The 18,771-nt window shown below is 47.7% G+C and overlaps 4 protein-coding genes and 1 pseudogene across 5 annotated transcripts; 3 read left to right on the forward strand and 2 right to left on the reverse strand.

The window, feature by feature from the left end:
- The first annotated feature begins 462 nt into the window (after positions 1 to 462).
- On the forward strand, positions 463 to 3,584 carry LOC112896854 (ACT domain-containing protein ACR6-like). Of its 2 annotated transcripts, none has more exons than XM_025964977.1 (7): positions 463 to 961; positions 1,614 to 1,659; positions 1,749 to 1,863; positions 1,970 to 2,037; positions 2,106 to 2,738; positions 2,832 to 2,936; positions 3,036 to 3,584. In XM_025964977.1, exons 1-7 carry the CDS (start codon positions 876 to 878, stop codon positions 3,375 to 3,377), a joined length of 1,395 nt encoding a protein of 464 aa, XP_025820762.1. In that variant the 5' UTR covers positions 463 to 875; the 3' UTR covers positions 3,378 to 3,584. The 2 variants fall into 2 exon arrangements, with proteins under 2 accessions (XP_025820762.1, XP_025820763.1); XM_025964978.1 differs by having other exon boundaries at positions 501 to 961; positions 2,109 to 2,738.
- Positions 3,585 to 3,955: 371 nt separating this feature from the next.
- Positions 3,956 to 6,420, reverse strand: LOC112896855 (60S ribosomal protein L7a-1-like). The gene is made up of 7 exons (XM_025964979.1): positions 6,219 to 6,420; positions 5,978 to 6,025; positions 5,679 to 5,877; positions 4,810 to 4,979; positions 4,584 to 4,712; positions 4,401 to 4,493; positions 3,956 to 4,314 (listed from the first exon to the last, which is right to left on the reverse strand). The coding sequence occupies exons 1-7, from the start codon at positions 6,219 to 6,221 to the stop codon at positions 4,183 to 4,185; spliced, it is 774 nt and encodes a 257-aa protein (XP_025820764.1). The 5' UTR covers positions 6,222 to 6,420; the 3' UTR covers positions 3,956 to 4,182.
- Positions 6,421 to 7,294: 874 nt separating this feature from the next.
- On the forward strand, positions 7,295 to 10,599 carry LOC112898586. The gene is made up of 6 exons (XM_025966929.1): positions 7,295 to 7,451; positions 8,350 to 8,610; positions 8,702 to 8,808; positions 8,971 to 9,103; positions 9,199 to 9,393; positions 9,930 to 10,599. The coding sequence occupies exons 2-6, from the start codon at positions 8,359 to 8,361 to the stop codon at positions 10,263 to 10,265; spliced, it is 1,023 nt and encodes a 340-aa protein (XP_025822714.1). The 5' UTR covers positions 7,295 to 7,451; positions 8,350 to 8,358; the 3' UTR covers positions 10,266 to 10,599.
- Positions 10,600 to 11,698: 1,099 nt separating this feature from the next.
- On the forward strand, positions 11,699 to 15,607 carry LOC112897265 (annotated as a pseudogene).
- A 909-nt stretch (positions 15,608 to 16,516) lies between these two features.
- LOC112898366 lies at positions 16,517 to 17,192 on the reverse strand. The gene has a single exon (XM_025966694.1). The coding sequence runs from the start codon at positions 17,006 to 17,008 to the stop codon at positions 16,517 to 16,519; it is 492 nt and encodes a 163-aa protein (XP_025822479.1). The 5' UTR covers positions 17,009 to 17,192.
- Between the last annotated feature and the right edge of the window lie 1,579 nt (positions 17,193 to 18,771).

Consider the following 18,771-nt stretch of genomic DNA (forward strand, 5'->3'; position numbering starts at 1 on the left):
TTTATTGACCAGCTTTTCCACCTGAAAAATAGCTTTCCAACCCCTACCTATCCACGATCCTATCCATTCAGCGCATTCAGCGTCTTTAAGGATATTAATAAGAGGTACAAGGGTCATTTGCTACTATAGAGACTTATTATATTTTCATACAACCAAACATCTATTTAATCTTATTATAAGCCTCTCTATGTGAGGGATTTATTAATAAGCCAAGTAACCAAACGGGCCCTAGCTCCCAGCTCGTCGTGCCATCAAATGAGTCTCACTTATCTCTATCTGCGTACCGGTACTCAGCAGGTTTAACCATGTCCAGCATCACTACTATTTCTTTCATCACACCGCCTCACACATCCCTGCCACGCTCCTCCTGCAACCTACAACCCTTTTAGGGCCAAACAAACATGGCAAAATTTGTCGAAAAAATCCAGAGTAAAAGGGTACTAGGAGGAGGAAAGCTACTACACCCCCACAAAGATCCTCCTCGCATTATCGAAAAAAGATCCTCCTGCTGCCGCGCCTGTTTATAAACCGCAGCTCGTGCCAATGGTAACCGGGCGGCAGCAGACAGACTGCCTTTACTCCCGCCCGTGTCCCTCGCTCTCTGCCCGCGCCGCGCCCTCGGCCGCCGGCCTCCCTCCCCCGCGCGCGCCGCTGTTAATGGAAACGGCGCGGCGTTTCCTTTCCGCCCGCTGCCCCCACCCCTCCTCCATCCCCTCCTCTCGCGCGGTCTCCTCTTCCCCGCGACTACTCGCTGCAGCTCCTCCGCTCCTCGCCTCCGCCTGCAGATAATTAAAAGCGGGTGGCTGGCTTGGAAGCGTCACGGTTGTGAAAGTCTCACTCAGCTCTCAAGGGAGGCGCGCGGCGTGTCTGCTGCCATGGTGAGGTGCGGGGATATGGTGGCGGCGGAGGAGGAGGACGACGACGAGTACGCCAAGTTGGTCCGGAGGATGAACCCGCCGAGGTATGTCCATGTCCGGTGGCAGCACCGCTTGGCAGCAGGTTGCTGCCTCCCCGTGTGTTCTTGTGGATTGCTGAGTGTCTTTCAAGTCTGTGCAAAGTTAGGTTCTGCTCTTTATTTTTCGTTGTCAGCTTCTGCAAATTGTTGTGGGAGAGAGAGAGAGAGAGAGAGAGAGAGAGAGAGAGAGGCGTTAAGCGATTCATATCGTTAGTTCATCAATAACAGTAGTGACTAATATCCGAATCGCTATCACCGGAAGCTCTTGACAGTAGGATTCCAATTGACTATTAACAGTAACGCAAACCTTTCAGATAGATTTAACGTATCGAAATCTCATGAAAATTCCATTTCGTCGTTTTAGGAACAAATTGAGTTCATGCTGCTCCGTACATGGCCGCCTTCATCGCCTTTATTCCTTGCCTTATTCCTACCACCTCTGTCATGGTGTCCAAAGACCCTTTCAGATTCCCCCTCTACTTTTAGCGAAGGCATGGAATCATCGATTCGTTTGTTGCCTCTTCAAGATGCTTTACTAATTAGTAATAAGTTTGTACTACCCAAACTTGACTGTTTGCTAGTAATAAGTTTTTTTTCAAAATTATCTTCGCTATTACTTGTTGCCGAATCCTCACGCCTACTCTGCTGTTTCTTGCAGAGTTGTGATAGACAATGACTCGTGCGACAACGCAACCGTCATCCGGGTGAGTTTGGACCTCACTTTCATGGAGGACCACGCTGCTAACTACATTTGAATATCTCGCTAACCGCTCTACCTTTTCTTTCTTGCCAGGTTGATAGGGTCAAGAAGCATGGCATTTTGCTGGAAGCAGTTCAAGTGCTTGTCGATCTCAACCTCGTCATCACCAAGGCCTACATTTCTTCGGATGGCAACTGGTTCATGGGTGGTACTAGTTTTTTTCTGAATTTGACTAGCAACTTGAAGGAACATGTTTGGTTGTTTGACTTGTCATGATGAAATATTTTTGGTTTCTTGGTTCCTGTCGTGTTCAGTGTTCAATATGACCGATCAGGATGGGAGTAAGCTTCAGAATAAGGAGGTCATTGACCATATTCAGAAAGTAAGCAGTGCATTTACTGATCAACTCTGATGTAACCCTTCAAAGTGACTTACCTTGCTGCTCTTCAGCAGTGCCTGGAATCAGAAGACTATCTCAAGTTGCCGGCAATCGGGCCGACGGACGGAGGTGCACCACCAGAAGATGAGTCTACCTCTATCGAGCTGACCGGCACCGACCGGCCTGGCCTCCTGTCCGAGGTGTGCGCCGTGCTGGCCTCCCTGAGCTGCAACATTGTGAAGGGCGAGGTGTGGACGCACGACAGGCGCGCTGCCGCGGTGATCCAGATCACCGACGAGGCCTCGGGGCTCGCCATCCACGACGCGGCCCGGCTGTCCAAGGTGCAGGAGCTTCTCTGCAACGTGATGCAGGGCGACGGCGCGAGCAGCCGCGGCACCACGCGCACGGGCGTGTCCGTGGGTGCGGCGCGCGCGGAGAGGCGCCTGCATAAGCTCATGCTCGACGACGACGGCGGCGAGGAGGCTGTCGGCGGCGAGGACCGGCGAGGCGAGGCGAGGCGCAAGGCCGCCGCCGCCAAGGTCGTGGTGATGGACTGCGCGGAGAGGCGGTACACGGTGGTGATCCTGCGGTGCAGGGACCGGCCGAAGCTGCTGTTCGACACGCTGTGCGCGCTCAGCGACCTGCAGTACGTCGTGTTCCACGGCACCGTCGACGCCGAGCGGCGGAGCAGGGAGGCCTACCAAGTACGCCCGTCTCACGAAACCCCACAAACCATTGCCGGAACAAGCAATAATGAATGCTCACGGCAGCTCATCGTCTCCCCGGCGTGGTTGCAGGAGTACTACGTACGGCACGTCGACGGGTACCCGGTGCGCTCCGATGCCGAGCGGGCCCGCCTCGTCCGCTGCCTCGAGGACGCCGTCGAGCGGCGCGCGTCCGACGTAGGAATCTCCTCACCCGTCGTCCCCTATCGACGCCGTCTTGCGTTCCTCCTTCCTCGCCATGGCAAGTGACACCATTGCTGGCGGTTTGATGAGCAGGGGCTGGAGCTGGAGGTGAGGACGGAGGACAGGGTGGGGCTGCTGTCGGAGGTCACGCGCGTGTTCCGGGAGAACAGCCTCTCCATCATCCGCGCGGCGATCGCGACCAGGGACGGCAGGGCGGAGGACACGTTCTACGTTTCGGACGCGTACGGCAACCCCGTCGACGGCCGGACCATGGACGCGGTGGGCGAGCAGCTCGGGGACGCCGTGCTGCGGGTGAAGCGCGGCGTCGGCGACGCGCCGGTCAAGCCGGTGGCCGAGGGCGGCGCGGTGTCCGTCCTGGGCAGCCTGCTTAAGGGCTCCTTCCAAGGGCTCAGGCTGATCAGGTCCTACTCGTAATCCAAGGATTCTGATTTAGTTACACCTACACGACCTCGACCGGGTAGGGCTTTGTACATACAAATCTGACGTAGGTTAGGGAATAATGAAGCAGCAGGGCATGGCTCCTGCATTGTACATTTGCACAGGAAGTCACGTATCATTACCAGCACTACTGTGAATTAGCAATACAATTCTACAGGTTATCAGATATTTAGCCATTTCAAACGCATGCGGAAACTTTCAGTTAGTAGGTTACAGCGTGCACAATATGGCAGTCTATTGAGTTAAATGCCAACAGCAACTTGTTTCTGAACGAACAGCACCACACAGCATTACTGTGAATTAGCAATACAATTGTATAGGTTGTCAGAAATTTTGCCATTTCATACACATGTGGAAACTATCAGGTTAGTAGGTTACAGCGTGCGCAATATGGAGGTCTATTATAAGTAAATCACAACGGCAACTTACTTCTGAAAGAACAGTACCACACAGAGAAAAACTTCAGACACTTTCTGCAGGCTGACTTGAACTTCTTTCTTCCGAGGAATAATCATTTCTAGCAGAGCCTGAACATCAGGCTAACATGATCTGAATTCATGTAGTAAACTAGTAATTGCACAGAAAATAACCAGGAGAAATTCACCACTGATATAGTAGTCGAGTCATATAAACTAACGAGCACCAAACAAAAACTTTCAATTCTTACAAGGTTTTTTTCTAGCATGGTCTCACGAGCAAAACTCTCAAAACTAGATCAGACAACCAGAATATGATTGCACACGATCAGGAGAAGTACAAGATAAACTTAACAGGGCAAGATTTAAGTCATCCGCTGAGCAGCCTCCTTAGCGAGCAGCTTTTCCCTGGCCTTGGTTTTCGCCTGCGATTTGGAGCCCATGATACCACCGCCCCACTTCTTCCTGACCTCATCAAACTTGTCGTTGAAGTTGGCCTGGGAGTGAATCAAATGTCCAGTCAGTCCATAAGGCGATAACACAAAATTTGGATATTTAGAAACACAAATTCATAGCATCCAACCTTAATAGCCTCCAGGATCTTGCTGAACTCAAGTTTGTCCTCATTCTTGACAGTGGTCAGGCAAAGAACAGATGCGGTCTTCTTGTGGACGATCTACAGCAAAGTATTTATGAGCTTCCATTTTTTTTTTCAAGACCCCATCAACATATATAACAAGCAAAAGAAAGGTGGAAGGGTTAATACCGATCCAAGGCGTGCTTTTCCCTTGACAATGCAGTATGGAACCTCCATTTTCCTACAAAGGGCTGGGAGCCACACAACCAGCTCAATCGGATCAACATCATGAGCTATGACAACCAGCTGGGCCTTGCTCTGCAAAAAGGAAAAAAATGTAAACAACATAATTTTATGGTAAAGGCAAAACTCTGCTATCACTAAGAGATGGAAGGAACCAAATTGGTGTCCATACCTGCTCGATGAGGTATGTCACATGGTTGAGGCCATACTTCACAACAATTGGTTTCTTCGCCTCAACTGTTTTCCCTTCATTTTCAGCCTGGGCCCTCTTCAAAAGCCTCTCCTTCTTGGCAGCTTTGTCCTCAGGGCGGTACTTAAGAAGCATCTTGAACAAGTTTGTTGCTGAAATGGAAAATCAGACAAAATACAAGTTATAACTAAAGCAAAAGTACTGAAGGATATAAAGTGATTCTGCCCTTGATTTCAAAAATCAGTACTTCTAATGCCACAACTGCTAAGGATGTACCTAATGGGATAATGGCCCCAGGCAAGCCTAAATCAATATGGATTGCATTGCAACAAGAAGCGAGCAGAAATCATTTGAAGTAATGCTGATTTGATAGTGGTTAGCCTCACAAAGATTTGCCTAAACATTTATAAGCAATTAAACTTTGACAATCAGAATTTTAACTATCTTCAGTGGTAGCACAGTACTGTTATTTTTGGCAAACCTGTCTCATACCAAATGTCAGAACTGAAATTCATACCTACTTTTTTTAGAAATTCATATCCTACTTTTTTTAGCAATTCATATCCTACTGACAGCTCGAAGCATGCCCACCATTCAATACCGAGTACAGTGGCAAGCATACACTAACAAACAATTCTTAGGCAGCAAGCCCTTGCAGTGCTACTCAATGGATTGATGCATACACTAACCAATCAAATCTTAGCCTGGAAGCCATTGCAGGGCTACTCAATGCATTGATGCATACACTAACCAATCAAATCTTAGACTGGAACTCAATGCACTGATACTTACAAGGCAACCTTTCTCTACCACATATGTGGAAAAGCTGTAATGGACGGGAAGAAACATACCAAGGTTCTTGTCGAGGGTACGGGTGAACTGGTTGAGCGCCGGGGGCACCTTGAGGCGCTGCTTGAGGATGCGGCGCTGCCGTTGGATGCGCACGACCTTGGGCCACTTGACGAAGCGATGGAGGTCCTTCTTGGGAGGCAGCGCACCGCCGATCCCGAACTGTTTCGGCCTCTTCTCGAACAGCGGGTTCGTCACCACCTGCACCAACCAAACTCATCAGCAAAACCAAACCGGGAACGGCATAAACCTCACAAGAGAAAACGACGAGCAGAATAGATTGAACGAATCAGTGGCATACCGTCTTCTTCTTGGCGGTAACCGGCGCCTTGCCTCCTCTCTTCGGGGCCTGCAAGATTAGACAATCCACAGAGGATAATTAGGAACTAGATCAAATAGTACTAGAACCTAACAATTGTCGCTCAAGATCCAAGGAAACTAGTTTAATTTTTTCGCAAGAAAGCTGGGAATTCCATTGCTGATCACAGCAGGCGGGTTGCAACCAGAACGGGCGAGAGGAACCGAGCGTGAGAGGCGCGTACCATTTTGCCGGCGGCTGCTGCGACCTGCGAGCGAGCGGAGCGGCGGCGGGGAGGAAGAGGCGAGTGGTGGCGGCGGCGGAAGCTTTGAAGCCAGGAGGCGGTTTTATAGGAGCGGCTCCCGAGCCACGTTGGGCGCTTCTGGATCGTTGGATTCGTCGTGCCGGAGGCTCGGTGGGCTTTCCCGCGTCCGTTCTGTGGATTAGGGTTTTGGCAGTCACGTCTGGGCCGAACGGCCCAGACAGGTCCACCGCGATAGTGTTAGACGGACTGGGCCGGAAGTTTTATTGGACTGAGCTGGGCTGAATTAATTCTGTAGGTAGCAGGCCGCCGCCAATCAGGGACCGACGTCGTGACTCACCGCCGGCGTCCAAATGGCCGGCCGGCCGGCCGGCCAGCAGACGGGCGCCTCATTTCCTCCGCCGTGGACGTGGAAGTAGTGAGCTCACCACGGGGCGGGCCCACTCCGTCGTCCCGACGTCTCTGACACCTCGAATGGAAGGGGATCTCCATAATTATTGCCGAATTATTTTCGGAATCCAATGAGATATTTGCACCCAGGCCCTATACATAACCAAAATTGGCAGGATAGTGTTAGAGAAAAACTTGACTTACAAAAGGTAATGTTACTCTATGACTCTCCATGAGTCCATGTCAAAGCATGAACAGTAATATAAGCATGGGAGGTTTTTGGATCAAGTTTTGAATTCCATTTGGTTTCTTTTGCGCGACAAGGTAGATGTTTCTCAACAATTCTATGGAGCATAAACAGCTCAGATATTCACTCCCTATCAACGTTGATTCTCTGCGGCCTTCCTTCTGGAAAAAAAAACAATGTTGATTGATTTTGCAACTATGATTAAATTCTGACCATTTTCAAGTTGTTTATTTTGTTTCATACTATGCCTCACACATGCTCAGAGAACAAAAGAGAGGGGTGGCACATGACACATGCTAGCTGACACAGAGATACTGTTCCAATGCAACATTACATGTGGTCATGTGGGTGACACGGGAGGGAAAGGTGAAATCGCAATTGCGCAGGCCCCTGGATGCAACTCCGGCAGACCAAGTCCAGACTAGCGAAGCAACAACAGCAACGGGACACCGTCCCCGCGGCAGGCAGCAGTATAACTCGACGCCACCCCCGCCCAGTCGCAGCAGCAGCCCAAGCCTAGAGACGGCAGACGACGCCGCGCCGCCGCCTTCCACCGCCGCCGCGGCGCTCCGTCCCAGGTAACCCTCCCGTACTCCCCCCTCTCTCGTCCCGTCCCCTCGATTGTTCGTCGCGATCTAGCGTTCCGCACCCACGCGGCATTTACCGCCAACGCGGATCTGGGCTCCGGGCCTTCAGTTTCGCGTGTGATTCGCCGGGGGGGTGGTCCCGGTTGGGGATTGGCGGTGCCGGAATCGCGTCGGTGTGCCCGCGGTGGATCTAGGGGGTGGGAGTGGAGAGCTGCGGGGGTGAGGTCTTGCCACGTCGCCGGCGAACTCGCGGCCGTCGACGGGGCACAGCGAGCGGTGCTCCCCTCCCTAGGAGTGTCTCCTTTCGACTAGGGTCGAGACGCGTCACACTTCTCAGCGTACTCTGCTTGTACTGGTAGTGGTACTGCCGTACTGGGCTGTGTGTGGGGAACTGGGGACATCCACTTGGTTGTGGATGTGGGCAATCAAATCCAATTCCGCTCTCACTTCATTCATTTACTTGCGGATTAGTGGCTTGGTTAGTTTCTACCCAAGGTGCTGTTCCTGTTAATTTTCCAGACAATTTTGTGGATCACTTGACTGTGTTAATTCAAGTTGTACTGGTCTAAGCCTTGGTGAGATCTAATATTTGTAGAGTTTAGTTTAGTGGGAGCTGATGGATACCCACAGTGTGGCTTTGGGTTCTCATCCGTGCCATTGTGGTGCTTTTGTGATTTGACTAGCTTCGGATGATGATTGATCTGGTGGAGCTATCTGAGATTCTAAGTTTTAGCTTCCACTTGTTGTCTACACTCCGTACTCTGTCTATCTGTGGACAATGCTCCAAGCAATCACCAGAAATACTCGTTTAACTATTTTCATCCATACCTGTTAAGTGGGGACTGAAATCTGGTCATGTTGTTCTTAAGCGCCTCTTTCTGTCATGCAGGGTGTGAATATGTCAGCAAGCGCTCTGAAAGATCTCAATATTTCTCAATCAGCGGACCTGGAGAAAGGAAAGGACAATTCTATGAAATCCTGCATCAGCAAGCCTGTGTTGAATGGCAGCAAATGTGCCAACAAGGAAGAAAATTCTCTGTCTACTTGCCCTGATGCTGCGACTAATGGAAATGAGGCTGGAAATGCAGATGTAGAGTACATTGATTCTGAGAATCTAGTAGATCTCCCAGATGTTGATGCAACCCTCAGTGTATGACACTGTTTGCTTATTGATGATGTTTTGTTGGTTTTTTTTTTGGGTTCTAGTCAAAGCGAATTTATTCGTTTCTATTTTTGAACAGACCTTAGTTAAAAGGTTGGATTCTAAGGACTGGGTTATGACATGTGAAGCCCTCAACAATGTTCGTCAATTGGCGATATATCACAAGGAAAGATTGCAGGAGCTGCTGTAAGTCCCCCAGCATATGCACTAGAAATGTGTTTACCCTTTTGACAATCCTTTTGATATCTTCTGAACCACTTATCCATGCCAGTCAGCCAGTGATATAGAATTGCATGTCATCTCCTGTATTGGTTGTTTGGTATGATTTATGAACTATTTAAATTGCAGGGAGCCTCTAGTTCCTCTTATTGTGAAATCTGTGAAGAATCCAAGAAGTGCTGTCTGCAAAACAGCACTAATGACTTGTTCTGACATCTTTAAGGCCTATGGTGACCTGATTGTCGACTCAATTGATCCACTGGTAGGTATTGCTATTCAGATATGCTATTTAGAAGTTCCTCTATCAACTACAAACTCTCTGAAAACATCTTTTTTTTTAATCAAATGCCTTCACAGCTAGTACAGTTGTTTCTAAAAGCTTCACAAGATAAACGCTTTGTCTGTGAAGCTGCTGAGGCCGCTCTTATATCAATGACAAGTTGGATCTCCCCTTCAGTATTGTTACCGAGAATGCAGCCCTACCTCAAGAACAGGAATCCACGTATTCGGGCAAAAGCATCAGTGTGTTTCAGCAAGAGTGTACCTCGCCTCGTAAGTGAAACTTCTTGCCTGAAAAATTCTTTACAGTTGCAGCTTCTGTAGCCCCAATTCTTAGTTAAGATAGGAAGAAGGTTAATTTAATTCAGATTATAGTTTCCCTATCCGATGTCCCAAGCGATCAATCAGGTCGATATTAATAATTTAGTGTCCATGCGGTCTTGCGGACTGTCTCCTCCACTTGTGAGCCTGGTTGGGTCCAATATATTCCACGTCTTTTTTAGATTCTTTGATGTACGCTATGAGCATTGAGCCAAATAATTAGCTAGTAAACGTGTTGGAGATTTGATTGGCTGAGAGTATTAAGATGGAGGATGTATATTTGGCTGTAGACTATATGTTTGAATAGCTTCACACCTTAACTCAAATTTTGCTGTCATCTTCAATAGAGCAACAAGAAATGGAGGTTGAATACATCAGTTTTGTGCACCATAGATATACATGCACCATCCAATACTTGTTTTCACACATGTGAGGCATAGATTGTTACTCTGGTTGTTTTACAACCATCGTGCTTTTCTTTTGTCCAGGATGTGGAGGGAATCAAAGAGTATGGAATGGATAAGCTCATCCAGATTGCGGCAACCCAACTTAGTGACCAGCTTCCAGAATCAAGGGAAGCTGCTCGCAACCTGGCACTGGAACTACAAGTTTTCTATGAGAAGTCTCAGGCCTCGACTTCTGGCGAAAATGAAGGCGAACCTTCTGCCTCATCGGATGCTGAATCATGGGAAGCTTTCTGCCAGTCCAAGCTTTCTGCCTTAAGCGCCCAAGCCATCCTCCGTGTCACCTCTACTACTCCAAAAGAGGGCGTCACTGCAGGTGTCACCTCTGCTCCAAAAGAAGGCGTGGCTGTGGGTTGCTAGCACAAGAGTTAGTAGATGCAATGAGATTGGGATTTTCCATCCAGATCACCTTTTTTGCTGTACATGTTTATGGTTGGTCCTTCATTACATCCAGTCGGGAATTCGTTGATCATCGGTTCGAGTGTTCAGGTGTGGACCCGCGGTGTTAATATCAGTGCGAGATATAATCGGTTATAGTTGACTGTATAATCATTTCGTTCCACTACTTGGTATTGATTGGTCGGTGAATGTAGAATTTCTTCCACGGTTCAATGTTACACGGTCCTTTTCCCCCACCTGTCTGGTTCTGGTTCAGTTATTTTGAAGGGAAAGTGGCTTTCTTGTGTTGCTGTTATATTGTAGAACTTGATGTTTATTCCTGTATCGGGCAATCACCTGTAGCATGTCTCTGCTGTTTGCTTTCACTGTGAACTAAAAATGCCAACCCGTACTGTTGTGCCACGGAGAAGATCCGCTATTCGTTGGTGCCTTGGTGGCTGTCGGCTTGACATTGGGCTATTTAGGGCTCTTTGAGCTGGGTATATGCATTATGCTATCTGAAGCTGGAGTTCCCATCGCTATGTATGTAATAACCATCCGATACATGGCTATGTGATGCAAATGGGTGCCTCTATCCCTACAATTTCATGAAGACTGCTAAATGAGCCAGTAAAAACAACATTTCTGTTGGCAAGCTCGTAGCTTGTTTACAAGCAGGATTCAACGCGATGTTTCCAAACTTCTGTGGGAAATGTTTCTTTTGGGCACTAATTTTGTGGAAAAATGTTACGCATTTGGAACTATATGGGCAAAAGGTAGACATTCGAAACTGAACTTCATAGGCAGTTTGCATTGGTGTAATTGAAAGACCATTGGTGATACAATATGCATTTTTTTAAAATCAGTGATTTGAAACAACTAGTTCTTGTAAAATGTTGAACCATCTATTTTAAAATGTAGACCTAGCTTTTGTAAATGTTGATAGGCGCAAGGTTAATCAACCTTTTGATTGTACCATTTCAACATTTGGAATTTATGATGCCAGCATTTTGACATTACAATTTCAACATTTTGAACATTAAATGTTGAACACGTGTTAAAATTGGTTGAAATATCCTCCACGAAATGGTGACTTAAGCACATTGAAAGTATTAAAAGAAAGGTTTCCAAAAGAAAGATGGAATATGTGATTTGTGTTGATGTCCCAATTCAATTGGTGTTTGTTTGTTACCATGCTCCCTAGTTTGGGTCTCTCTTTTTTCAATATAATCGCAGCTCTTATGTGGTATTGTGGTTCATTTAGAAAAAAAGAAAGATGGAATAAAAGGGAAGAAACTAAGTTCGGCTGGCCATTTTCGCGCGCTGGGCCTAACTGGGCTTTTCTGTGCTGTGCTGGCTGGGCCTATTTGACGTGAGGAAAAAAAAAACATCCCCGGCAGCTCTTTCTCCTCTCTTCCCTCAAAAAAAGAAAATAAGCTCTTTCTCCTCTCTCCCACGCGGACGCGGCCACGCCTTCTCTCCTCGCTCTCGGCTCCTTTCCCAGCGGCGACGAGGAGGCGAGTGGCGCCGCCCTTGCAAGTGTTCATCGGACGCTTCGCCGGGCGACAAGGGTACTTCCGCCCTTTCCCTTCCCTTCCGTTCCTGCTGTGCGAAATCGAACACCCAAGCCCCTATCGTATGCTATTTGTATTCGGATCTGACCATGTATTTTACCTACTGGGTCCGCCCCTGATCCAATCCAATCCCTCCGTGCTTTGATTAGGCTGTTGTTCTTCAGCGGGAGGAGAATCGATTACCCGAGGTGCAACTGCAGTTCATTTTTCAAGATTTCCAGCGGTTCTGCTGGAACCCTCATGCCGCAGGTCAAGCTCGCCACTTCTTGGACATGAGGCTCAACAAGGTGGAAGTGAACCTTAGAAGGCTGCTGGAGGCGGCTCCCCGGCAGCATAATCAGGCTAAGCTTGTCCATGTATGTACGAGTGGTTCATACGAATTTCTTGGGTAGTTAGATTTCCATCGCACATTGGTAGAGCTGATCATCTGACTTTCTGAATTTCCTTTGAAAGGAAGATAAGAAATAGATATTGACTCATTCTGGTTTATTCTAGTATCAACGAACTATAAATATTTATCATTTTGAATGAACTGTGTACTAGTCATTGACGGCTTCCATTCAAATGCAGTATGTAACCACAGCCAGGGAGCTATTGGAGCAGAGACCATACCTGAAGGGATATCAAGGTGTGTTGTTTTGCGATGGCCGAGAACTTGGAACACTGATATTGTGATATACTGGCTCTGACCCAATTAATGTATGTCAAAAATATATAATTTTGTCGTAAAAGGAAAACCAGTTGCCATTTGACAGTATCAAACAAAAACATCAAATTTTTTCTGTCCATTGTAAGAATGTTATGCATAGATCTTGCCAGTGCACCAATAGGGCCATCCATCTTTTGCATGTTCATTAAAATCTTGATGTCTTTGCCGGCAGTTCTGGCTGTTGATTAGTGAATACACCCTGGTCACATATTCTTTGGCTGACTGTGACAAGACACAATTGAGTACTCGCACATTATCGGAATTATGCCACCTATCCTATTACCTGGATACAAGTGGGTTCACTAACCTGGCTTCCAGAAATTTTTTTCTTGTTTCATATAAGGCTCCTTGTGGAAGGGGTCAAAGTCATGATGAATGTGGCGTGCAGGATTTTATCTCAACAACCAGCTCCAAGGGTCCTCGCTCTACCGGCGCCAGATGCTGATCAGGATGAAGATGAAGAGGAGGCCTGAGGAAGGAGGTGGAGCAAGTTTGCAGTTCCCTTTTTGGCTGGTGTATTTAGTTTCCTCGTTGCCCTCCTCGTGGGTGCTGTATTCCTTTTGGTGGTCGTTGGTAGTTGAACTCTTCTTAGCTCGGGTACACTTGCTTTATCGCCTAGGAATCCTGGGTAATTAAACTTCAGGACGTGTCTGATCTGAATCAGGTCAGGCGCGTCCCTTCTTAGGCTTTCCCCTTTTCCTGTTCTCCTAGCCGTATGGCTGAACCTATCTGTATTTCCGTTTTAAGTAATGGAAATGGGGCTTGTCTCGTGTCGAAAAAATATAAGGCTCCTTGGTTCACCACTTCATAAATGCATGTTTATCTTTCAGATTCACTAAAAAGCTGTTTCTGAAATTCTTTCTGTAGAGATATGTTCCATCTCGCGACTCCCCAAACACACAAAGTTAACAGTCATAAATTTTCTGCCATTTTTTTTGATGGCCTGCCATTTTTATGATAAGAATCTTTTAGTTATTTCTTGCCTTTTTCATGTATCTGGTTCTGTGGTATTACTAATTTGTTCAGAAAAGCAAGCATTTCTCTGTGTGAAATTTTTTTCCGTTCACTGCTTATGTTATATTTTTTTTCCAGGAGCAGAAGAACATGTTTTTAATGAATCTGTTCTTTTTCAGTGTTTCTAAAGCTAAGATTTCTGAGTATTCAGAAAAGATTGAAGCACTAGCTGCTAGGCTCGCTGCTCCAGTGGTATGTTATTATTGTATTGATTCATTTTTTCCCTCTTTACCATCCTTAGTTCATTTGCTGGTTGTTCATAGGCTTCAGAGCTACCACAGCTGATCACATGTCAATTTCTGTTACCTGAACCTTTATGCCACTAACATTTAGATACACTTCTATATTACGGTCGGTGCAGCCTGAAAATAAAAAGCCAGTTGTTGAAGGCAGAGAAGAAGAAATCTCTGATGAAAAAGCTAAGGCGGTTAGTCCAATATCTTTATCATCAGGATTGCAAAGGAGATCAGCGTAAGTTAAATTTGGTCCCTTGTTTCCTCTTGTTTACCGTTACAACTACTGAACTAACAGATGTATCTAAATAGAGCTCATGCGGAGGTTCGACCAAGCTATCAGGATAGAAAGGAGATATCGGAGCACCTATCAAACTGGATGCAGAAGCCCAGGCTCACATTGAGAAGCACAGGTTTGCTATTTTGCGAAAGATTCGGCCATATCTCGGTCTCCAGCTCAATCCCCTCGTTCTTATCCATAATTTCTATATTGCACACAACCAACCTATTAGGGCAGCTCCAGTGTGTGCTCAAAACGAACCGTGAGCTGCTCAAGCTGAACAATACACATTGGAGCAGTCGACTCTAGTTGTCAGAGCAAAAATCGGCTGTTGCAGATGCGCCGAACCGTGACCAATTAAATATAGCAAAGAGCATGGCTGTTACATCTACCGGCTCATATAGAATAAAATATATTCCCCTGCTCATCCCGGAGAGGCCAGATGCATGGAATCAGCAAATTTTATTAACTCGATGCCTACGCTAGAGGTAGTGAACCATACTATTGTTCGGCTGCCATGGATTGCACGAGCCGAATAAGGACTGGAGCTGCCCTTACAGGATCCATCCATTTTACTGGGTTAACTGGGATGCTCTGTTGGAAGCCGTACCGTGCCATGTTTGACTATTAGCTTCCTTTATCCCAAGGCGTTTTAAGATCTATGCATGAAAATTCTAGGCCTTGCATAAGGTCATCAAATGAATATACACCATCTGTTCTCTTACTCTTACTGTTACCTGATCTTCTTAATGCACAGGAAGCTGCAAGAAGATTTAACCGATGAAATGGTCGAGTTAGCACGCCAGCTGAAGGAAAGTAGCTTTATGATGAACCAATATGTGCAAGAGACGGAGAAGGTATGATTCTTTCATTTAGTCCTTTATAGCTTTCGGTTGTGTTGATATTGGGTTTTATGTGGATAAAGTTATTGTGGTGATACTGCAACGAGGATCTTCTTTTCAGCTGGGTGCTTGTTGAGAAAGACTTAATTGCTCATGCAGATCCTTGATTCCACTGAGAGGGCCGTGGAGCACAGCTTGGCAAGCACTGGTCGTGCAACCTCGTGAGCAGCGGAGGTCTACTCGCTGACTTCCAAGACGACGTGCTTCCAGGGCTGCTCCCCTTTGTGATGACCTGCATGTTTGTGATGGTGGTTCTGCTCATGCGGATCACTTGAAGGAAGAGGCCGCAGTGGGCACTCTAGTGTTGCAGCCCCTCCTCTTTGTTCAATGGGCCCTGACTTGACCAGAAACCCCCAATCCAGGAGTTTAACCTCACAACAACAGGATGGACGGTGTAATGTAAACAGATGACTTTCTGCCAAGTACTTGTGTTCATGGTATTTTCTGAACCAAGTATCGGCATTGCGTGTTGCTGGATGATAGCAGCGTGTAGTCTGTAAAACTTGACGGCAGCTACCTGCATAGGGGCTTTGTGAATTGTGATTGCTGTTTTGTTGGTCAGCTCGAGCCTTGATATAATTGATTAATTCCGGATCCTGAGCTTTATCCTAAGTTAAACTTTTCTAATCTGGCCAATTATAGAAAAATGCATCAACGTTTTTTGTATGAAAAGGGAACGTGGATGGGTCGTGCTTATGGGTGCTTGAGTGCTTCTAGCTCGACCTCGGCTCACCTCTGGTCGTCGTGACGTGATGGGGGGGGGGGGGGGGGGGGGGCACGCATCACAGAAGGCGCTTGCCCCGCCGCCGGTTGTCTTCCTGGTATTCGGCAGCTCCCGCCAGTCATCTTCCTGGTCTCCGGCGGCTTCCGCTACCGGATCCCACCGCCCAGTGCTGCCCTCTGCCCCCGCCCATCGCCCAGCTCCTGCGCCCTGCCCCGGTCCCTAGCCCACTGGTTTCAAGCCGCTGACCGCCGCCGGTCTTCCCTACCACCCTCTCCCCCCTCTTCTAAGTCCAATGGACACCATAATCTCCGGCAACCCTCCTCCCCTAACCCGGCGCCAACCCGCCACCGCTGCCGCTCCCTTCTGCGACACCTCGCGCGCCGGTAACGCGCGCGAGGAATAGATTTCCCCGTGTTGGACCCTAAGGATTAGAGGGAGGTCTTCGACGATGGCTAGCCGTCGGTCATGGGCTGCCGCTGGCTGCGGCGGTGAAGGAACACCATGGAGAGCCAGTGGAGGTGGCTGGACGCCATGGCGAAACGCCGGCGAAGCCGTTCATGGAGCCACCGAGACCAAAGGATGGCATGGCAATGCAGGGTGAGGTTGCTACGGTGAAGCCCGCCGGAGAGGAGACGGCCAGACGGGAGAAAGAAGAAAAAGGAGATGGCGCCGAGGGTTCCTTTGTGCAAGATTCACAATTCACAACTACTATGCATACACACTATCATCAGTACATCAAACACTCGGAACATCGCACCAGGAAATCCTGACGACAACACCACACCCGGTCGCTCAAGTCAACCCACGGTCACCTGCCTGCCGCCGGCGCCGATCACCGCCGGTGGCCGGTGCGCCGCCGCGTGCCCTGCCCTCGCGCCGCCGCACCAGACGTCCGTCCTCTCCTCGGCCATCTCCCGCTCGATGGCCTCCACGGCGCGCGCGAACGCGGCGGCGTCGCAGGGCAGCTCGAGCGGGCCGTCCGGCGCGTAACAGTAGGGCCCGCGCGCCTCCTCGGCCTCCTCCAGCAGCGCCCGGAACAGGCGGTGGTTGACGCACTCGGCCCGGACCACGAACCGCTCCCTCGCCGCGCCCACGTACACCGCCAGGCAGCCCTCCGGCGGCGGCTCCCGGGCCTGGCCGGCCTTCTTGGACGACAGGCACCGCTCCAGCAGCGCCCTCATGGCTCTGATCTCTTTCATCGACACACAAGAAGCTTGAGCTGGGCTAGGAACACACAGCAGCTCGTGAGAGAGTAGTAACAGGATTGATCTAGTGGAGGTTTCCAACATGTAGGGAGAATTGTTCAGGTTCAGGCTCCATGCATCAGATCAAGGCCTTGGCATCATCCATTTTGTGTCATTCTGATGGTGTTCTTTGGTGCGAATTTGCTTGTTGGTGGCATCAAGAGAGTACTAATGTACTGAGAGAGTTAGTGCTAAACTAAAGCTTGGTGTTGGATAGGAGAGAGGGCCTGAAGTGCTAAACTAAATATCGGCACTACTGCATCTTATATATATACTGCGCTGGTCACGTAGAGAAGCGCTGGTCACGTAGAGAAGAGTAGGTCTTGACTCTAACTGTGTGATGGCATATTTGAAATTTGGGAGCAGGTGATGAGATGCTCTGGTTCTTCCTACTCCATGTATTAAAAAAAAAGAATGAGAGGATTAGGTTCTTTTAATCCGGACCTTGCGTCCTTGCACTGCCTTCATATTACAGCACCTGCACTTGCCTACGGAATGTCTATTCATAGCATGTACGACTAGGTGCTATATTATCGTATATGTCCAGTGGAGGTAGCAATGTTCCGCAACAAAATAAAATATTCCAGAATAAAATAAAAAGTTGGAGATAACAATATTCCAAAATATTTTTATGTTGTTTTAGAATATTTTATTTTATTTTGAAATATTATTATCTTCAGCAGATACGTGCGATGATACAATGGCTAGTCACACGTGCGATGATTAGGCGCCTCCATGGGTATGGGGTGCTTGATGTACTCGGATTGCAAACATGGCTGGAACGAGGTACACAATTGGAAAAAAAAAATCTTGGCTACTGCAAAAAACCAGAGGTCTACTGACTGGAGCAGCAGGACCAGCAGTGCATGTCAGCAATGCGGTTGATCTACACACTAATGCCACATGATTACTGGTTGCAAGTTGACTTCGAGCAGCTACAGTCTCGGTGTGGCTTCATGGAAATAATGCAGGTGATCTACACTAAGCCAACTGCGTCTAGATTGGTCCACAAAAGTTACGAGACTCTACGCAGCCGACATCCAAGTGCCCGAGGGTTTAACACCTGGATTCACGCTTGTCTTCATCATGAGTGATTTGTTTACAGTTGCTGCTTTGACATTTTGGCATGGTTGAAACTTTACCGCGGCAAACCGGTGATTTTGAGAGGCCATTCGTTTGCCTTTTGACTTTATGGACCAATAATTGTGGTTCGGTGGTCGAGTTGCTGGCTACGACTTTGTTCGAGACTCCTACGTGTTAAAGAAAATATAAATATTAGGAATTCTTACAAAAGTCTTAAACATATGACCGTAAATTTAGTAGGATTTAATCATCATTGACAACAATATAGCCATTAGATATATTCTGTTCTTTCTTTAAAAAAAGTTACTCCATTCTGTCATATTAAAATAGTCTTAACCCCTAACATCTATCTAAAGCACCAACCCGCCATTATGGATATACTATAGAGCAACTCACTTATCGTTCATCTAAATTACCCGTCAATGCTCTTATAAAAATAATTTTAAGTAACACTCGTATTCCTTTGCCTTTTGACTTCATGGAGTGAACAATGCAAGGCAGTGCGGATAAGGCTCTGCCCGTTGTTGATCAATTTATTTTTTTCCTTTTATAAAATACAAGGAGGCGTTCAAATCTACTTATGCATGTGTACTCACCTCCTATGAATCCACATGCATGTCTGTCTGTTCTACCTCTGAAGGAAAAATCCTTTTTACCTCCTGAACTTTGGGACGAATCAGTGTTTTCTCTTTGGATAATGAAACCGTCTGCCTGGACTCCTCAGA

The sequence above is a fragment of the Panicum hallii genome, chromosome 6, assembly GCF_002211085.1.
Source record: "Panicum hallii strain FIL2 chromosome 6, PHallii_v3.1, whole genome shotgun sequence".
NCBI lineage: Eukaryota > Viridiplantae > Streptophyta > Magnoliopsida > Poales > Poaceae > Panicum > Panicum hallii.

Bases quoted from the DNA above. Each gene is read 5' to 3' on its own strand.
- LOC112896854 (XM_025964977.1), top strand. From the start codon at position 876: ATGGTGAGGTGCGGGGATATGGTGGCGGCGGAGGAGGAGGACGACGAC. The intron at 2,739-2,831 runs GTACGCCCGTCT...GCGTGGTTGCAG, and splicing joins GGAGCAGGGAGGCCTACCAA to GAGTACTACGTACGGCACGT. The intron at 2,937-3,035 runs GTAGGAATCTCC...TTTGATGAGCAG, and splicing joins TCGAGCGGCGCGCGTCCGAC to GGGCTGGAGCTGGAGGTGAG.
- LOC112896855 (XM_025964979.1), bottom strand. The intron at 5,878-5,977 runs GTATGCCACTGA...TGGTTGGTGCAG, and splicing joins TTACCGCCAAGAAGAAGACG to GTGGTGACGAACCCGCTGTT. The intron at 4,315-4,400 runs GTTGGATGCTAT...ATTCACTCCCAG, and splicing joins AGATCCTGGAGGCTATTAAG to GCCAACTTCAACGACAAGTT.
- LOC112898586 (XM_025966929.1), top strand. From the start codon at position 8,359: ATGTCAGCAAGCGCTCTGAAAGATCTCAATATTTCTCAATCAGCGGAC. The intron at 8,809-8,970 runs GTAAGTCCCCCA...TTTAAATTGCAG, and splicing joins GAAAGATTGCAGGAGCTGCT to GGAGCCTCTAGTTCCTCTTA. The intron at 9,104-9,198 runs GTAGGTATTGCT...ATGCCTTCACAG, and splicing joins TCGACTCAATTGATCCACTG to CTAGTACAGTTGTTTCTAAA.
- LOC112898366 (XM_025966694.1), bottom strand. From the start codon at position 17,008: ATGTTGGAAACCTCCACTAGATCAATCCTGTTACTACTCTCTCACGAG.